Source organism: Artemia franciscana, chromosome 8 (genome assembly GCF_032884065.1).
Source record: "Artemia franciscana chromosome 8, ASM3288406v1, whole genome shotgun sequence".
Classification (NCBI taxonomy): domain Eukaryota; kingdom Metazoa; phylum Arthropoda; class Branchiopoda; order Anostraca; family Artemiidae; genus Artemia; species Artemia franciscana.
The window spans coordinates 8,055,271-8,073,747 of record NC_088870.1 but is presented as its reverse complement, the minus strand read 5'-3'; the positions used below and the strand labels follow the sequence as shown (position 1 = coordinate 8,073,747).

General features: G+C 35.4%; 1 protein-coding gene across 1 annotated transcript; it reads right to left on the bottom strand.

Annotated features, from left to right (window-relative positions):
• Positions 1-17,516: 17,516 nt before the first annotated feature.
• On the bottom strand, positions 17,517-18,017 carry LOC136030602 (craniofacial development protein 2-like). Its single transcript, XM_065709671.1, has one exon. It carries the CDS (start codon positions 18,015-18,017, stop codon positions 17,517-17,519), a length of 501 nt encoding a protein of 166 aa, XP_065565743.1.
• Positions 18,018-18,477: the final 460 nt, after the last annotated feature.

Genomic DNA, 18,477 nt, shown 5'->3' with positions numbered 1-18,477 from the left:
ATGAAAGTACAAGTTTCCACTGTTCAGACAAAAACAATGGTCATTTTTTCAGGAAAAGGTTGAAAACCTCTTCGGCGTGGTAATATGCGCCTGAGGGGGGTCATTGGGCTTGTGCATTGTTCCAAGCTTGGCTAAATTGCCAGGAGTGATCAGAAGAAATGATATTGGGGGTTATTCATTCGTTTTAAACAATCGAATCTAGTGCAAAAGGATATTTTTGCAGAAAAATGTCAGATAATGCAATATGTGTGATAATGCTTGCTAGAGGGTCCCGTGTGTCAGCCATTGAGTGTCACAGGCTGGGATTTTCCATGGAAGATCGCAATCTAACAATGAAAATACATGTTTCCACTGTTCAATGGAAAACAATGGTAATTTTTATTTTATAAAGTTGTTTTTATGTGGAAATGGTCGAAAAACCCTTAAGTATGATAATGTACGCCAGAGAATATCGTCGGGTTTTGCCCCGAGGAAAAGGATTCCGTTTGGAAAGGCCTGTAAATTATGAAATTTGCCGGTTGACTGCTTGTTTCAATTTTTTCAAAACGACCCCCTGAAACTAAAAGACAGTATAATTAGAATAGGAAGCTTTTTAAAAAATACTAAAAACTTTGAAGTAAATTGAAAGGTATTAAGGAGGTAAGAAACCCATTCAAGTACGGAATAATTTCTGTTTGTTTTGAATTTTATTGTTGCTCCTTATTTTCGGTTGAAAAAACTTGTTTTTTTTATAAATATTATCTAAAACTGGCGGAAAGACTAATATAAAACTACAATTGTGATTTCAGCACTGTAGATTACCTCGGATTTCTTAGACTTCAGTCTTTCATTTTAACGAGCCAAGCCTATGGCTTACTCCGTTTTCGCTTAAAATGAATAAATATTTTATTAAAAAGAATTAATAGCTATTACGAAATATTCTCTTGAATTTTGACCATACAACAGAAAATACTATTTAAACGACTTAGAAACAGTTAATAAAAATTGAAATTCGGTGCTACAGCTCAGGTCATACCCTTAGGTGTCAGCAATAGGTTTATTATTTATCCAAAAACACTACATCATCTATTTATTTATTATGTTATATTTATAGCAAATATTAACAAGAAATGAAAATGTGAAACACAAATGCAAATCTCCACACTTCAGATTAAATGTCATTTTCAAAGTATTCTCATGTGAGTTATAATGTTTTCATGCAAAGATATTTAATAGGATACCAGTACCATAATTAATAGACAGTAATTCTAATGTTTATTCCACATAAATGATAATTACAGTATATAGAATACAATCAAACAAAGCAAGATAAGCTAGTATCGTACTCTATACAGAAGGAGGAATTTTAAAAGAAGAGTCAAAACCAAAGATGGAAATGCATTAAGTTAAAATAAAACCTCAACCACCTATGGAGTCACATAAATTTTCTCATTGGGGGTGATACTAATTATAATCTTGGCGTTTTCTGTTCAGATGCCAGGGCCTAAATACTTAACGGTATTTTTTTAGAATGTTATAAGCTAACCAAGCATTTCTTTTTTGGCATTGGGACCAAGTGAGGAGTAATTGGCCTCAAGCAGTTGGACACTTGTTGGCTTCAAGGGGCTGAGTGTTAAGTTTGTTGTTAGTACCGCTTGTTTTAGGAGTTGCAGTATCTTTTTTAGTACCATTTTTTAGGCGGAGTCTAGATTCCACTATTCATAAAATTGGCCACTGACTGCGTAGCTTTAATGCTATACCGACTGATGAAATGTAACCTGCTATGGAGGAATGTTTGTAGCACCAGTTTTGAAAGCAGCAATCATATTCTTTTTAATACATTGTTTAAGATATTATAAATCATAGGATTGAATCAAAAGGCCATGGGTTCAAATCCAGTCTATGGTGATTCATCATAAATAATTTTTGTTACTATCAGACCCAATTAAGGTAGTTAAGAGTTTTTTTTTTCAAGGTTAAAATTTGTCTTGTATCGTGCAAAATTATGCAGAAAAATTAAAAAAATGTGTTTTTTAACCGAGCATATATAATGCAGAGAAATTTCAAAATATTCTTTTAAACTATTTTAATTGCAAAGTATAACATGGACATAAATACTAAAAAAAAATCGAATAAAGAGCAAGATGATTTCTCCCGAAAAAAAGAATTGAAGTAAAAGTAAGGAGATAGATCAATTATTATTTAATAATATTGGTGCACAACCAGTCTTAGGTAAAGGGGTGATGATTTTTTTGACGGGTCGGATGTTTGGAAAAACGAATTTTTAAGCCAAAGAATACAGATGTTCTATGTCGACGCATTTCACGCTCACACACAAAAAAAATACAAGTTTTATTAAAACAGCATTTCCGTGTAAAATTAGCATAATTCTAAAGTAAATTAGTTTTAAATTCAAATTTAGGATTATTCATTTAAGTAATTCGTGTAAAGCTGATTTTAATTTGATTTGGTTGGTTAACAAGGCTCAATTCAACAATGCAATAAGTGATGAGAAAAACTGTATTAGTTCTCATAGGTGAAACACAGGTCGAGAGCAAAGATTTAATCAACTTGTTTGAGTAAACCCGCCGCTAGGTTTTTACTTATATAAAGCTGACATAGCTTTAATGTAATTTAATGTCAAAATTTATTTTTAAATGTTTCGTGCTCTAGTATAGAAACATAGAAATGTCTTATTGGATTTTGTGAAAGTACCTTAGGGAATATTCCCTTTTTTCCAACATATAGGTACAGTTTACTATTGTTCAAAACAAAACTCACTTACGTTTATGAGATTTTGAAAAGTAATCCGACACAGGAAATTTCATATTCTGGTACTTTCTTATCCTTTTTCTTTGTTTTCTTTTCCGCAGAACAGATATTACCAACCTTATAACTTTGCATTACATGTGACAGTATCCAATTAAACTGATTCTTGTAAAGATTGGCTTTCTTGGATTTATACGAAAGTCAAACCTCCCAGAGCAATCCTATGTAATCTGTTTCAGCCAAATTTTTGTATGTTGGTCGCACCAAAAATGATTCCGTGTTAATTAGTTTTTGTGAAACAAACAATCTTAAACAGTAAAAAAAAATTAATTTCCCTCTTAAGTAAAAAATTGTTTTTCCCCTGATCTTTCACATTTTCTCATGATATTGCTATGGAAGACTAGGGTTTTAAGACATTACTCAAACTAGTATTACTCGTGAATTGACTTTCAATGCTTCAATACTAGAGTCGAGTCGTGTCAAATTTGATCTATTTCTGCCATACTTTTGTGCACTTCCTTATTATTTAAATTACTTTCATCAATTTTTCACGTTTCGCTTTTTGGAGCATCACGCTTTCGTGACTCCTGAGCTTTCGAGAAGTATTTCGCTGAGCTTTCGAGAAATTTTTAGTAATATATATATATATATTAAATTTTTAGTAATATCAGTACTAATATCACTACTAATTTTTAGTGATATCACTACTAATATCACAGCTCAGTGAATCACAATGCTGTTTGACATGAACACACCTGTGTACGCTTCTTCTTCCCCCAGTCTATTAATAATTCTAATTTCTTTGAAACCTTTCCTGAGGACTGATTCCCGACGACTTATATTTTGAGACGAAAATATTCTGAGAATAAAAAAACAAGTTTTTTTTAACTGAAAGTAAGAAGCGACATTAAAACTTAAAACGAACAGAAATTACTCCGTGTATGAAAAGGGCTTTTCCTCCTCAACGCCCCGCACTTTACGCTAAAGTTTGACTCTTTCTCTTAACTCTACTTTTTAAAACAGTAAAAGAACTATAGCGTAAAGAGCAGGGCGTTGAGGAGGAAAAGCCCCTTACATATACGAAGTAATTTCTGTTCGTTTTAAGTTTTAATGTCGCTCCATACTTTCAGTTAAAAAAAACTTGTTTTTTTTATTTAATTTCTGAACGTTTTTGAATTAATTTATGTTTTGATTTTGGCTCTCCGCACATAAATAATTAAAAAGAAATTTGTATATTAATTTTTTTGGCTACATGGCTTTCTCATAGTTTTAATCGGAAGATTTTGAGAAAAAAGGAGAGGGGGAGGAGGCCTAGTTGCCCTCAAATTTTGATTACTTAAAAGGCACTTAGAATTTTTAATTTTCTACGAACGTTTTCATTAGTAAAACAAAAATATACGTAACTTACGAATTAACTTACGTAACGAACTTCTATATTCGTATGTTTTTATTACGTATATGAGGGGGTTCATCCCCTCGTCAATACCTCGCTCTTAGAATGAGCCCTCTTGTGACATTCTAGGACTACTTGGTCGATAAGACCCCTGGAAAAAAAATAAATAAAAGAAATAAACACGCACCCGTGATCGGTCTTCTGGCAAAAAATACGAAGTTCCACATTTTTGTAGATAGGAGCTTGAAACTTTTTCAATAGGGTTCTCTGATACGCTGAATGTGATGGTGTGATTTTCGTTAAGATTCTATGACTTTTAGGGGATGTTTCCCATTATTTTCCAAAATAAGGCAAATTTTTGTCAGGCTCGTAACTTTTGATGACAAAGACTAAATTTGATGAAACTTATACATTTAAAATCAGCATTCAACTGCAATTCTTTTGATGTAACTATTGGTATCAAAACCCCATTTTTTAGAGTTTCGGTTACTATCGAGCGGGTTGCTCCTTACTACAGTTCGTTACCACGAACTGTTTGAAACATAGTTGGATATATTATTTTAATTTTCCTATTATACTTTTTTATTATATATTCCTCTGAGGACTAAAGCTTCAAAACCCTATCCAACTTGTGTCCCTTTCATTGACGGCACTTTTATATATACTCAATTATACATACTCAACTTCATTGACTATATAAAATGACGATATGACGATATAGTCTAAGAAAAATTAAACGAAAAAACGGGTTTTAACTTCAGTAAAACATTAAACAAAAAAAAACGACACTTTAATTAAAAACTTCCGAATATCTCAGCCCCTCGTCCGCGAGCGTTTCTCAACGGAAAAAAATCAAACAGGAGAGAAAAAAGTTGTTTTTAAAAATAACATGAAAAAGAAACAAAAAACTACAACTAAACAAACAAAAAGAAAAGTAAAATAAATATGTAAGAACAATTAAAAATTGCAAACAAACTTATGGCACTGAGGTTATTACATAACAATAAAACGAAAGCGAATGTCTATAGTGAAAACAATGGGTCCCTCTCCTTTCAACATTCAGTGGATAAATGGTAATCTATTAAAAGTGAAAACGAAATTTCCTTGAACAAACGAAAAAAGTCCATCACCCCAGACAAAATTTCCAAGGTTAATAAACAAACTCATGAACTACAAATTAAATGAATTGTCTTGCTTGCTAGTTTAGCTGCGGTCCGTTGACTTAGTCAACTAAATTTAATCAGAGAAATGTAGCTAAACCAGAAAACAAAAAAAATCTATTTATTTTAGAATTCATGAGTTTGTATATTGTACGGAAAATTTAGTTAGGGGTGATGGACCTGGTTTTTGTAACCATTTTCGTTAGTTTGAGTAAATATACTCTTCACTTTTAAAAAATTCCCATTACTGCACTGAGTTGTAAAACTGATAATTTAAAATCAAAATTTTAAAACTAAAAAACACTTTAAAATCTGTACAAATGATACATGACGAAAAAGTACAATAAACTAGTTGTTGTAAATTACCAACCACAGATTACCGTGGGACGTCCGCAAACAATATCCTGGAATCAGTGAAAGATTAAGAATACCTTAGAAATGATAATATTTATCACAGGGAAGCCACGGGCTTGCCACATATTGCCACGGTTTGTTGTTTATTTTTTTTATTGATGTTCATGTTATACTTTGCAATTAAAATGGTTTAAAAGAATATTTTTAAATTCCTCTGTATTATGTATGCTCGCTTTAAGAACATTATTTTTTTTTCTGCATTATTCTACGCGGTACAACAAAAATTTGAACCTTAAAAAAAGAACTCTTAATCCACTTTAATTGGGGTTTGATAGTATCGAAAATTATTTATGATAAATCTACCATAGAGGGGATTTGAACCCATGGCCTCTTTAATTCAATCCTATGATTTATAAAATCTTAAACAATGCATTCAAAAGAATATGATTGCTGCTTTCAAAACTACAGAAAGTCCTCCAAAGTAGGTATTAAGAAAGATACTACATCTCCTGCAACCAGAGGTACTAACAACCAACTGTCACACCCATCCCCTTGAGGCCAACAAGGGGTCCACTGCTTGAGGCCAACTGCTCTTCACTTGGCCCCAATGCAAAATAAAAATTTTGGTTAGCTTACAACATTCTAAGAAAAATTCTGTGAAGCATTGAAGCTATGGATATCTGAACAGAAAACACCTTGATTATCATTGATAGAACCCCCAATGTGAAAATAAATGTGACTCCAGAGGTGGTTGAGGTTTTATTTTAACTTAATGCATTTCCATCTTTGGTTCTGACTCCTCCTTTCAAATTCCTCTTTCTCTATAGAGTATAGGGTATGATACTCGCTTATCTTGCTTTGTTTGATTGTATTCTATATACTGTAATTACTATTTATTAGGAATGAACCTTAATTATTAGAATTACTGTCTCTTAATTATGGTGCTGGTATCCTATGAAATTCTCTATGCATGAAAACATAATAACTCACATGAGATTACTTTAAAAACGACGTTTAATCTGAGGTGTACAAATTTGCATTTGTGTTTCACATTTCCATTTGCTGTTAATATTTGTTATAAATATACTATAATAAATAAATAGATTATCCAGTATTTTTAGATAAATAATAAACATTTAGTGCTGACACGTAATGTGTGGCCTTAGTACTGAATTCAATTTTTTTTTTTTTATTTGCTGTTTCTATATTGTTTTAATAGTATTTTCTGTTGTATGGTCCAAATTCAAGTGAATGTTTCATACTTGCTATTAGTTCTTTTTTAATAAAATATTTACTCTGAAATCTGATGTATTTACTCTGAAATCTGAAATCTGAGGTAGTCTGCTTGCTGAAATCGCATTTCCAGTTTTATTAATAGTCTTTCCGCCAGTTTTAGATAATATTTATAAAAAAAACAAGTTTTTTTCAACCGAAAGTAAGGAGCAACAATAAAATTCAAAACAAACAGAAATTATTCTGTATATGAATGGGAAAATTCCACATTTGTGTACATAGGAGCTTTATTCTTCTGCCATTGGTTCTGTGATATGCTGAATCTAATGCTGTGATTTTCCTTAGGACTGACTTTTTAGGGGGTGGATAAAAAAGAAATTGGAATTTCAAGTAGAGAAATTTCAAAAATGCGAATTTCTACGAATACCAATTCCTACTATATACGGAATAATTTCTATTAATTCTTTTTTAAGCGTTAATTTTGCTCTGCACGTTCATTTGAAAAGGATCTGCCTCCTTTCATTTAGAAGGCACGGCTATAGCCCCCAACAACCCCACTCTTAGTCATGTTTACATTAAAACTGATCATTTTAGTTTAATCCACCTTTAATGGTGATTATACAGCTTATATCTGTTCTTAATGTGGGGTTATTTGACTCAAAGACTGAATTGAACTGAATTAGTGTTCATTGGAGTGTAATTTGCTAATGCTGGGACTATCAAATCGTCCTTCTAGATAGCATGTATTTTGTGTAGACAGTAATTTGTGTTGTATTTGTGTAGTATATATTTGTGTAGGACAGTAATTTTGTGTAGCAGTCATTCACTGCTTTCAAAAAATTCTGCAGTGTTCAAATTGCTCTGACATCGCTTCACGTTTCTACGTGAAACGTTTCTACGCTCATGTTTCACTATGCTATTAAAGAAATGTTTAATTATCAGCTGTTCTCCCACTCACTTCGACTATCTGAGAGAAGCAGTCAGAGACCATTCATATGTCAGAATTCTAAAACAATAAATTACAAAAGCACTCCTATTGTGACAGTTTTTTTAATTTCTTTTTTTAATCATTTTATAAAAAATATTTTCTATAATACAAAAACATCTTAAACAATTTTAAAAAGGATAAATGGTTTTAAAAAATTAAACTAATGACGATTAACATTTTGTATATCATTATTGAATGAATAGCAATACAGCTGAATAGCTGAGTCTATATTAGGAGTTAGAATATTCATCTTTCCACAAATTTCAACCTTAATTTTTTTAACTACTAAATAGATATTTTTTGTTATTTTTACGTAGGCTACCCGCCCCCTTTTTTCTTTTTTCATTTATTTTGCTGTTTAATTTTATTATTTTTTTTTTTGTCGTCTCTGTTGGTGTGTTTGATGGTATTTAGAATCCATGATGAATATAATGCATTGGAAAGATTTTTAAAAAATGAGTTCCTTATAGAGAATCAAACAAAAAAAAATAAGTTTTTTCAACTGAAAGCAAGGAGCGACATTAAAACTTGAAACAAAACAGAAATTATTCCGTATATGAGAGGGGCTGTCCCCTCCTTAACATCCCGCTATTTACGCTTAAGTTTGAATTTTGTCACAATTTACTTTTTAAAACAATAAAACATACTTTAGCGTTAGGAGCGGGACGTTGAAGAGGGGACAGCCCCTTTCGTATAAGGAATAGTCTCTTTCATTTTAAGTTTTAATGTCATTCCGTACTTTCAGTAGAAAAAACTTGTTTTTTTAATTTAATTTCTGAACGTTTTTGAATTGATATATGCTTTGATTTTGGATCACCGCACATAAATAATTAAAACAAAATTTGCATATTTTCCTTTTTGTCTAAATTGACTTTCTCATAGTTTTAATCGTATGATTTGGAAAAAGGGATGGGGGAGGGGGCATATTTGCCTTCCAATTTTTGGTTGCTTTAAAATACAACTAGGACTTTTTATTTTTTTACGAACGTTTTTATTAGTAACAGATATACGTAACTTACGAATTAACTTACTTAACGTATTTCCATATTTTTATATCTTTATTACGTATATGAGGGGTTTCAACCCCTCGTCAATATCTCGCTCTTTACATTAAAGCTTGAATTTTGTACCAATTCTTTAAGAATAACCCCTGAATCACAAATGCCGTAGAATAAATAGTTGAAATCACAAAAATACTTTAGCGTAAAAAGCAAGGTATTGAGGAGGAGACAAAGGCCCTTATATATGTAGTAATTTCTGTTCGTTAATTTTAATGCTGCTCCTTACTTCCAGTTTTTTTTATCTATTTTCTCATTGTTTTTTTTTTTTAAATAATACTAGAAAATCCTGCGCCACCTTCATGGAAATTCTCGTCACTAATAATAAATTCCTCCATGGAAAGACACTCCCGCGTAACTCCCTCCCCCTGACTTAGACTCCCTCCAACGCGAAAAAGTCTATCTGAAAACATCTGTACAGATACAGATAGTTAAGGACAGTTACGATTTCCCAAGGAATACTAAATACAAAGGATTTGAGGTTACCCGAGAATAATAAGATAAAAAGTCCTTAGATCAAATAAGATGTATCTTTTATACCTTAGGGTCAACTGTGATAGTATTGACGGTCCAATTACTTCTGCGACATCTGTATCCCTGGATTCCTCGACATCCCTATCCCTGCTTTTATACGGGGCCCTGGATTTCACGAAATCCCTATCCCGTCATTCCTTGAAAGCCATCAGGTGTTTATTACGTCATAGGGAATGTTTTATAAGTGATGCAGGTGTCTTTTACGGAACAGGGAGGGTTCACTTTTGTAATACGGAGCGTTTAATTTGATGGTTACATGATAAGGTTTGGGGTGTTACGTAATATGAATGTTCGAGTCCACTAGTCAAGCAGGGAATTTTTTAAGACATTTTTCTTCACGAAGTTTTTCAAGACGTTCTAAGACTTCCCAAGACGTTTTAAGATAATTCTCATTAAGATTTTTCAAGACATCCCCAGACATTTTTTAATACATTTCAAGACATCCCAAGACTTTTTCTAAGACATTTTCCTTCAAGAGGTTATTTCAAGATATTTCAAGACTCCCAGAGATATTTTCTAAATCATTTTTTCTTCAAGCCGTTTTTCTTCATGATTTCTTTAGTTCTTACGCAATAGGGGAATGTTTACTTGTGTTATGGATGACGCATTCACATGTGACCGGTTTCTTCAGGCCCTTGTGGATATTTTTGAGGGATTTTAAAAAAGTACCTCGTTTCTTTGACTGAGCATTAAATTTCACTCCCCCTCAGTAAAAAAATACCCTCAGTCAAAACGAGTCGCTCCACCGTGACAATTAGTGGCTAACCAACCATAGCAAGCAATTCCAGAGAGGGAGGTTTGCTATTAAAGATAAACTTAAACCTTATTAATAGTTATTTCTGAGGGGTCTTAATGCAAATCCCTCATTTCATTGACTGGGTGTTAGATTTCATTTACCACATCACTAAACAGTTCATTTAACACCTCCCACCTTAACTTTAAGCTCTAGAACCTGTTGGTCAAGACTCCCTTATTATCATTACTAAGACATTTCCAAGATATTTTCATGATAAAAATAATACTTAAATCCCTTGTTTCATGTTAATCGCAAGCCAACCCTCCGTAATACACCATATTAATTCACGCCACCTTGTCACACCATGACTGGTCGCCCTTTCATCATTCATAAGACACTTTCAGATATTTTCTTGATAATAATTATGCTTTTACTCCATCAGTTCGTGGTTATCTTAAGCACTGGCCCTGTGTGTGACACAAGACAAGTGTGTGCCCCTGTGTGTGACAAACACAAGAAGTGTTTGTGATAATAATTTTTTACAGTCACAGACGCAAATAGTTGCAGTCGCAAGTAGTCAGAGTCAAAACCAGCTGCAATTGCAGTCACAGTCGCAAGTAGTCGAAGCCGCTATCACAAATAGTCACGGCTATGAGTAGTTTTAGTCCCAGTCTCAAGTTGCTTTAATCAAAGTTGCAAGTTACCACACTTGCTAGTAGCCCAGGCCACAGCCACAAATAGCCATATTTACTGTCGTATTTGCAGTTTTTAATCACAGAAGTAGTAGCAATAAAGGCCCTGAAAGTTTCGAGTTAACACAATTAGCCGTTCTGAAGATACTGCATTTGCGCCCTTTTGATAGCATGGATTTATATAGTGGCTTTTGATTTTATTTACCTTCTTCCTGAAATTTCATCTTAATCCCCTTAGCCTTTTCTCCCACTCCCAGGATGAAAACATCCCCCCTTTTCCGATGATAAATCTTGTATAAACTATGGACAGGTTGTAAAATTTACAACCCTTTCTTCGGGGGCTGTAGGGGACAAGGCATCCTCAGAGGCAAAGTAATCCTTTTGACTCTTTTGAACAAAATGACTATTTCAAAGTTTTAATTAATAACGAAAAAAAGGAGGGGCTTTTAGAAAATAGAAGGAGGCCATTTGTCTTCCATGTACTTTTGAGCATGTACCGAAAATTCTAACTTAGTGACCTCAGGCGTTCCTGAGGTATTGCTGATGAACCCTTTAGATAACCAGAATGCAAAAAGTATGTTTTGATTTTTGTTTTCAACATCGCTTTCAGCTTTTACTAAAAGTAGTTTAGTAGCTAGTAGATGTCATCGCTGTCGCAAGCAGTCTGAGTCGCAAGTAGTCGTAATCACAGCAGCAGGTTGTCAAAGTCGTAAGCAGTGAGAGTTTCAATCGCAACTAGTCGCAGCTTTAGCCACAGTAGTAGCAGTAGTAGTGGCCCTGAGAACCCTTAACCATTTTTATAATTTTAAACATTTCCCCTTTTGATGGCCTTTGCTCAGAGTGTCTTTTATTTTAGTTCAGCATCCTCTCAACGTTCCCGGAAGTTTTGCCTTGACACCCTTAGCTTTCTATGTAAAAAATGGGTGAATCGCACAACTAAAAATCCTTCCTCCGGGGCTGTGGGAGGTTTGGAATCCCCAAAGGCATTGTTATTAGTCCTTTTAACTTTTTAAGAAAATGTTTTTCAAAATTTCCACAAGTCATGGAGATGGGGAATTTAAGCTGCGTAAGTGGGAGGGGGAGAATTGCTGACAGCTCTATAATCAAACAGTTCGTGGTGACGAACTGTGGTAAGGAGCGACCCGGCTCAATAGCAAAAGAAACTCTAAAAAACGGAATTTCGATGCTAAAAGATATATCAAAAGAATTGTATTTTTATGCTGATTTTAAATATATAAGTTTCATCAAATTTAGTCTCTGTCATCAAAAGTTACGAGCCTGAGAAAATTTGCCTTATTTTGGAAAATAGGGAAAAACACCCCCTAAAAGTCATGGGATCTTAACGAAAATCACACCATCGCATTCAGCGTATCAGAGAATCCTATAGAAAAAATTTCAATTGTTTGTTTTTGTGTTTTTCCCAGGGGTCATCGTATCGACCAAGTGGTCCTAGAGTGTTGCAAGAGGGCTCATTCTAACGGAAATGAAAAGTTCTAGTGCCCTTTTTAAGTGACCAAAAATTGGAGGGCACCTAGGCCCCCTCCCACAATCATTTTTTCCCAAATTCAACGGATCAAAATTTTGAGATAGCCATTTTTTTCCGCATAGTCGAAAACCATAATAATGTCCATGGGGATGACTTACCCCCCCACAGTTCCTGGGGGAGGGGCTGCAAGTTACAAACTTTGACCAATGTTTACATACAGTAATGGTTATTGGGAAGTGTACCGACGTTTTCAGGGGGATTTTTTTGGTTTGGGTGTGGGATTGAAGGGAGGGGGCTATGTGGGAGGATCTTTCCTTGGAGGAATATTTCATGGGGGAAGAGAAATTCAATGAAAAGGGCTCAGGATTTTCTAGAATTACTATTAAAAAAATGAAAATATAAACATGAAAAAGTTTTTTCAATTGAAAGTAAGGAGAAGCATTAAAACTTAAAACGAACAGAGATTATTACGCATATGAGGGGTTTTAAAAGTACTTTAGCATAAAGAACGAGGTATTTAGGAGGAGATGAATACTTCGCTCTTTATACTAAAGTATTTTTAGTAATTTCAACTATTTATTCTATGGCCTTTCTGATTCAGGGGTCATTCTTAAAGAATTGGGACAAAACTTAAGATTTAGTGTGAAGAGCGAGGTATTAACGAGGGGACAAACCCCCTCATATATATAATCAAAAATATAAGAATATAAAAGTTTATTACGTAAGTTAATTCTTAGGTTATGTATATTTTTACTAATAAAAACGTTCGTTAAAAATTAAAAGTTCTAGTTGCCTTTTTAAGTAACCGAAAAATTGGAGGGCAACAAGGCCTTCTTCCCCACCCTTTATTTCTCAAAATCGTCTGATCAAAACTAAGAGAAACACATTTAGCCAAAAAAAAAATTAATATACAAATTTAATTTTAATAATTTATGTACGGAGAGCCAAAATCAAACATGCATTAACTCAAAAACGTTCAGAAATTAAATAAAAAAAACAAGTTTTTTTAAATGAAAGTAAGGAGCAACATTAAAACTTAAAACGAACAGAAATTAATTCGTATATGAAAGGGGCTGCTTCCTCCTCAACGCCCCGCTCTTTACGCTAAAGTTTTTTACTGTTTTAAAAAGAAGAGTTGAGAGAAAGAGTCAAACTTTAGCGTAAAGAGCCAGGCATTGAGGAGGAAGCAGCCTCTCTCATATACGAAGTAATTTCAGTTCGTTTTAAGTTTTAATGTCGCTCCTTACTTTCATTTTAAAAAAAAACTTGTTTTTTTATTTAATTACATTATAGAGCTGTCTAAACAAGCCCTGAAAGTTTCAACTTCTTACCGTCTGCCATCTCCGAAATATTATCGATACGTCTTTTGACAGCTAGCATGGACATAGTGATTTTTAATTTTGTTCAGTATCCTCCTCAACATTTTCAAAAAGATGTTGCAAGCAAAAGCAGTCGCAGTCACAAATAAGGACAGTCACGGTCGCGACTAGTTGCAAGTAGCCTCAGCCGTAAGTAGTGGTAATCGACGCTTTAAGTAGTTATTGTTACACGTAGTCTCCGTTACAATTAATCTTAGTTTGGGTTCCAAGTAGTCGCAGTGGCAGTCATACTTGCAGTTACAGTAGCATTTACTGCTACTCATATCCGTTCCCACGATATTGCAGGTACGCTTTTTAAATAACCTGGATGCTTATATTGTCTTTTGATTTAGTTGAACATACCCCTTAACATTCCAAAAATTTTACCTCAATTCTTTATCTTTCCCAGACACACTCAGAATCAAATATTTCCAATCATAAATCCTGCACGTAAAAAATGACCAAACTGCATAATTTACATTCCTTGTCCTAGGCGCTATGAATCACTTGGAATTCGTACAGGAATAACTTTATGACTATTTTGAACAAAATGCATTCTCAAGATTCATAGTAATGTCAATGGGAGGCAGCTAATACAAGCATTGGGCTAGTTACCCCAACTCTTCAAGATCCCCCTCAACATGTCCTGAAAGTTTCAACTTAATACCCTCAGCCGCTCCTTAAATATTGTTGATACACCCTTCTAGTAGTCATCCTGCATAACATGTGTCTTGAATTTGTTTGGCATCCCTCTCATAAGTCTTGAAGCTTTTACATTAATACCCTAAACTTCTTTAGTGACCCTGGATCAAACACGCTCTCTTTCCCCAAATACAAACCTCATGTATAATGAACAGGCAACTTAAACAGCTCATATCCCGTGCCCCAAACGCTATAAGGAGTTATATGTTTCCCGGATGCTTAGTTTTTTACCTTTAGCTTGTTTTGAACAAGACAGCTATTCCAAATTTCAATCTGAAATCTTTGAGGGAGGGCAGTTAAGTAGGGCATGGAAGGAAGGCCAAACGCCCTACTATTATATCTTGGCATCCCCATCAATCATGCCCTAAATTTTTTAACTTAATGAAGATATTCAATCTTAAAGTCTTGTTGATCCACCTTTTTTATAAACTGAATGCATACCCCTCATACTCCATAGTTCAACATAACCCTCGGTATTTTCCAAAGTTTCGCCCTAATACCCTTAGCCTTTTCGAATATATCTAAAATCAAACATCCCCCTTTCCTCAATAATAAATCCTGCATACAAACAGTAGGAAAATACTAAAAATTTGCAATCTTTGACCTGCGGCCTGGGCGGCATCGCATCCCCGGAACCATAGCTATTAGAACTTTTGATTATTTCAAAAAACTGGTTTTTTAAGATTTCAACTAGTGTCGAGACTTAGACTTAGACTTAGGTCCTCCCACGCCTGAGGGCGCATAAGGCAGCAACAGTGGTTCGCCAGGACGACCTGTCCTGAGCCTTCGACCAAAGCTCCTCCATCGAAGACCTCGCCAGCTTCGCCTCCTTCTCTAACATCCTGCCAACTGTCATTTTGGGTCTCCCTGACTTGCAGAGGCCGGGGGGTATCCAACACCATATGTCATGAGGTAGCCTTCCATCACCCATTCGTACCATGTGCCCCCAATACATCCATCGTCGCTTTCTAATGGTATCAAGGATGGGGGTATGATTTGTTATGGTATAAATCTCATCATTTCTTATTCTCTCAGTCCAATGTATATTCAAAATATATCTTAAGCAGTTATTATCGAATGCCCATAGTCGTTTTCCTAGTTGCCCAGTGATACTCATAGTTTCACAACCATATGTAAGGACGGAGAGGACATTGCTATTATAAATTCTGAGTTTTAGCTTCTGGGAATATTTACTATTTCTCCAAACATTTCTGAGACAATTGAAGGTAGAGCCAGCCAATGCTATTCGGCACAAAATTTCTCTTTCAGGATTGGCATCTTGCGTAAGAATGCTGCCTAGATATTTGAACTCTCTCACTACTTCAATTTCCTCATTGTTGACCAAAAGTCCCTCAGCTAAGTCAGGAATGACTGCATTTGACATTTATTTAGTCTTGTTAGCGTTTATGGAGAGTCCAACAGCATTTGCCACACGCTCAAGTTCATTTATATTGTGTTGTATATCTTCTGATTCGTGAGCGAAGAGTGCAATATCGTCCGCAAAAACACCATCATGGAGGGTTCTTAGTGGGTTTAATTGTAGACCCTCACTGAAGCTACATCCACGAAGCACAAAATCTATGACTATGGCAAATAACAGTGGCGATAGAATGCAGCCCTGCCTTACACCCGACTGAACGGTAAACTAGTCCGTTAGGCCGCCCTCGGTTTGTACTGCACACTTAATATCGAGGTAAAGCGCTTTAATTATATTTACAATTTTAATCGGGATCCCGTAATGTATTAAGATTTTCCACATGGTCTCGCGGTGTATCGAGTCGAAGGCCTTGAGAAAGTCAATAAATACTACGAGTAATTGAACCTGCCATTCGTTAGATTCTTGGAGCAGGATTCTCAGGCTAAATATTAGGTCACAACACGATCTGTTTTGGCGGAATCCATGTTGTTCATATCTCAGAACTTTCTCCACTTTACTTTGAATTCTATTGAGAACAATTTGGCACAAAACCTTGCTGCCTACTGATTGTAAAGCGATGCCTCTCCAATTGTCACATTTAGTCTTTTGTCCTTTTTTGAAGAGTTTTATAATTACTGCCTTTGACCATTCACTCGGGACTTTTTCATCTTCCCAAATACGTGACAAAAGTTCAAACATTGGCACTGCTAGGGCGTTTCTACCACATTTCAACAGTTCTGGGGGTATGCCATCGTTACCGGCTGCCTTTCCGTTTTCAAAGTCATTAGAGCATCTTTTACTTCACTCAGCAAGAGAGGTCCGGAATATATTCCAAGATCAAACAGTGTTTCTTCAGGGATATTTAAAAAGGTCGTGGGAGGCACCTGATTTAATACCTCGGTGAAATGTTCCATCCAACGTCGGTTTATGTCATCCGTCTGGGTTAATAAGATGCCTTCTTTGTTTTCAACTTGAGTTGAAGAAGCCTTCGAAATACCCGCAAGCTCCTTCGTTATAGCGTACACAGTACGACTATCTCCTCGCCTGGCGGCTACTTCAGCCTGATCAGCCATGGTTTCGAGGAACACCCTCTTATCATTCCTTGTCCGTGTTTTGACTTGTTTATTGAGACGCTTATACTGCGCTTTTAAATCATCAAGATATTCTCTAGTGCATGTCCTATTATGCTCATGTCTATCTACGAGAATTTTGGCTTCTGCGCTTTGATCAATGATATCCCAGGTACTTTCAGATATCCACTGCTCTTTCTTCTTCCTGCTATATCCCACAACTTCTTGTGCCACTTCTTTCAGGGACTCGACGATCTTTTCCCATTGATTATCAATTGACAACTCGTCCCTTAGCATGGAAATTTATTTGACAAAGTAGATGTATACTTTTGTAATACATAAGGGTCTTGCAGCTTTCTAACATTAAACCTTTTTACTGACCGCTGGGGCTTTATGACAGTTTTCAGTTTCAGCTTAAACTTAGCAACAACAAGTTGATGGTCGGAATAGCAGTCGGCACCTCGAAAGGTCCTAACATCCTCTAAACAACGTCACCTGTGCTTGGCAATTAAAATATGGTCTATTTCATTTCTTGTTACACCATCAGGCGAGTTCCAAGTATATTTATGTATTTGTTTATGAGGGAACTATGATGCGCCGACGATAAGTTCATGAGTCGCACAAAAGTCAATTAAACGTACGCCATTATCATTGATTTCCCCCAGTCCATGCCTACCAAGGATAGCTGGGGCATAGGAGGCATCACTTCCAACTTTAGCGTTAAAGTCCCCACACAAAGTCACAATATCATGCCGATGCGCTTTAGCAACAACATTTGACAACACGCGATAAAAATCATCCTTTGTCTGATCAACGGTATCATTGGTTGGGGCATACACAACAATAACTGTCAATTTGGCCTGAGAAGTGACAAAGCGAGCCCGAAGGATTCGCTCGTTAATAGGTTCCCAGTCCACTAGGCATTTTTTGGCCCGACTACTTAATGCCATTCCAACACCTGCCTCTTTTCTAGTTTCAAGTCCAGAATACAAAATATGGTATGTTTCACTATTCAAAGTACCAAAACCGGTAAGTCTGGTCTCAGAGAGTCCAGCAATGTCAATACGGAACTTATCAAGGGTCCTCATAACACTGTTGAGTTTTCCTGGCTGTGTTTCTTGATTAACTGTTCTAACATTCCATTATCCAATACGAAAATACTCGGTCGTTTTCAAGAATCCTGTCCGGGGGCGTGCGTTAGTCATCATCAAAGAAGAAGTCAATCCGAGGCTATCTATTGCTGTTTCTTGAGTAATCAGTTTTACGGTGGTGGGTTACTAGCCCTCCGACCAACCCTCCTTCTTCTTCCAGGCTTGGGACTGGCTGTTAAACCGGCTGTTTAACAGGTGGAGTTTAAAAGGCGGCGGCTTTGAGCAGGCATCTAAAAAGGGTAAAAGGATGGCTGGTTGCCCACCAATCTCTCTTCAACATCTCCCTTAAATTTCCCTGAAATGGGTTTCAATGAGTTCAAATATCCCTGAGTTCCAAAACTCAGTTTAGCGTATAGGTTAAGCTATTAAGCTATCTGCAGTTTTAAGTAAGGAGTTA

Excerpts from the sequence above, each read along its gene's own strand:
- LOC136030602 (XM_065709671.1), bottom strand. The coding sequence starts at position 18,017 with ATGAGGACCCTTGATAAGTTCCGTATTGACATTGCTGGACTCTCTGAG.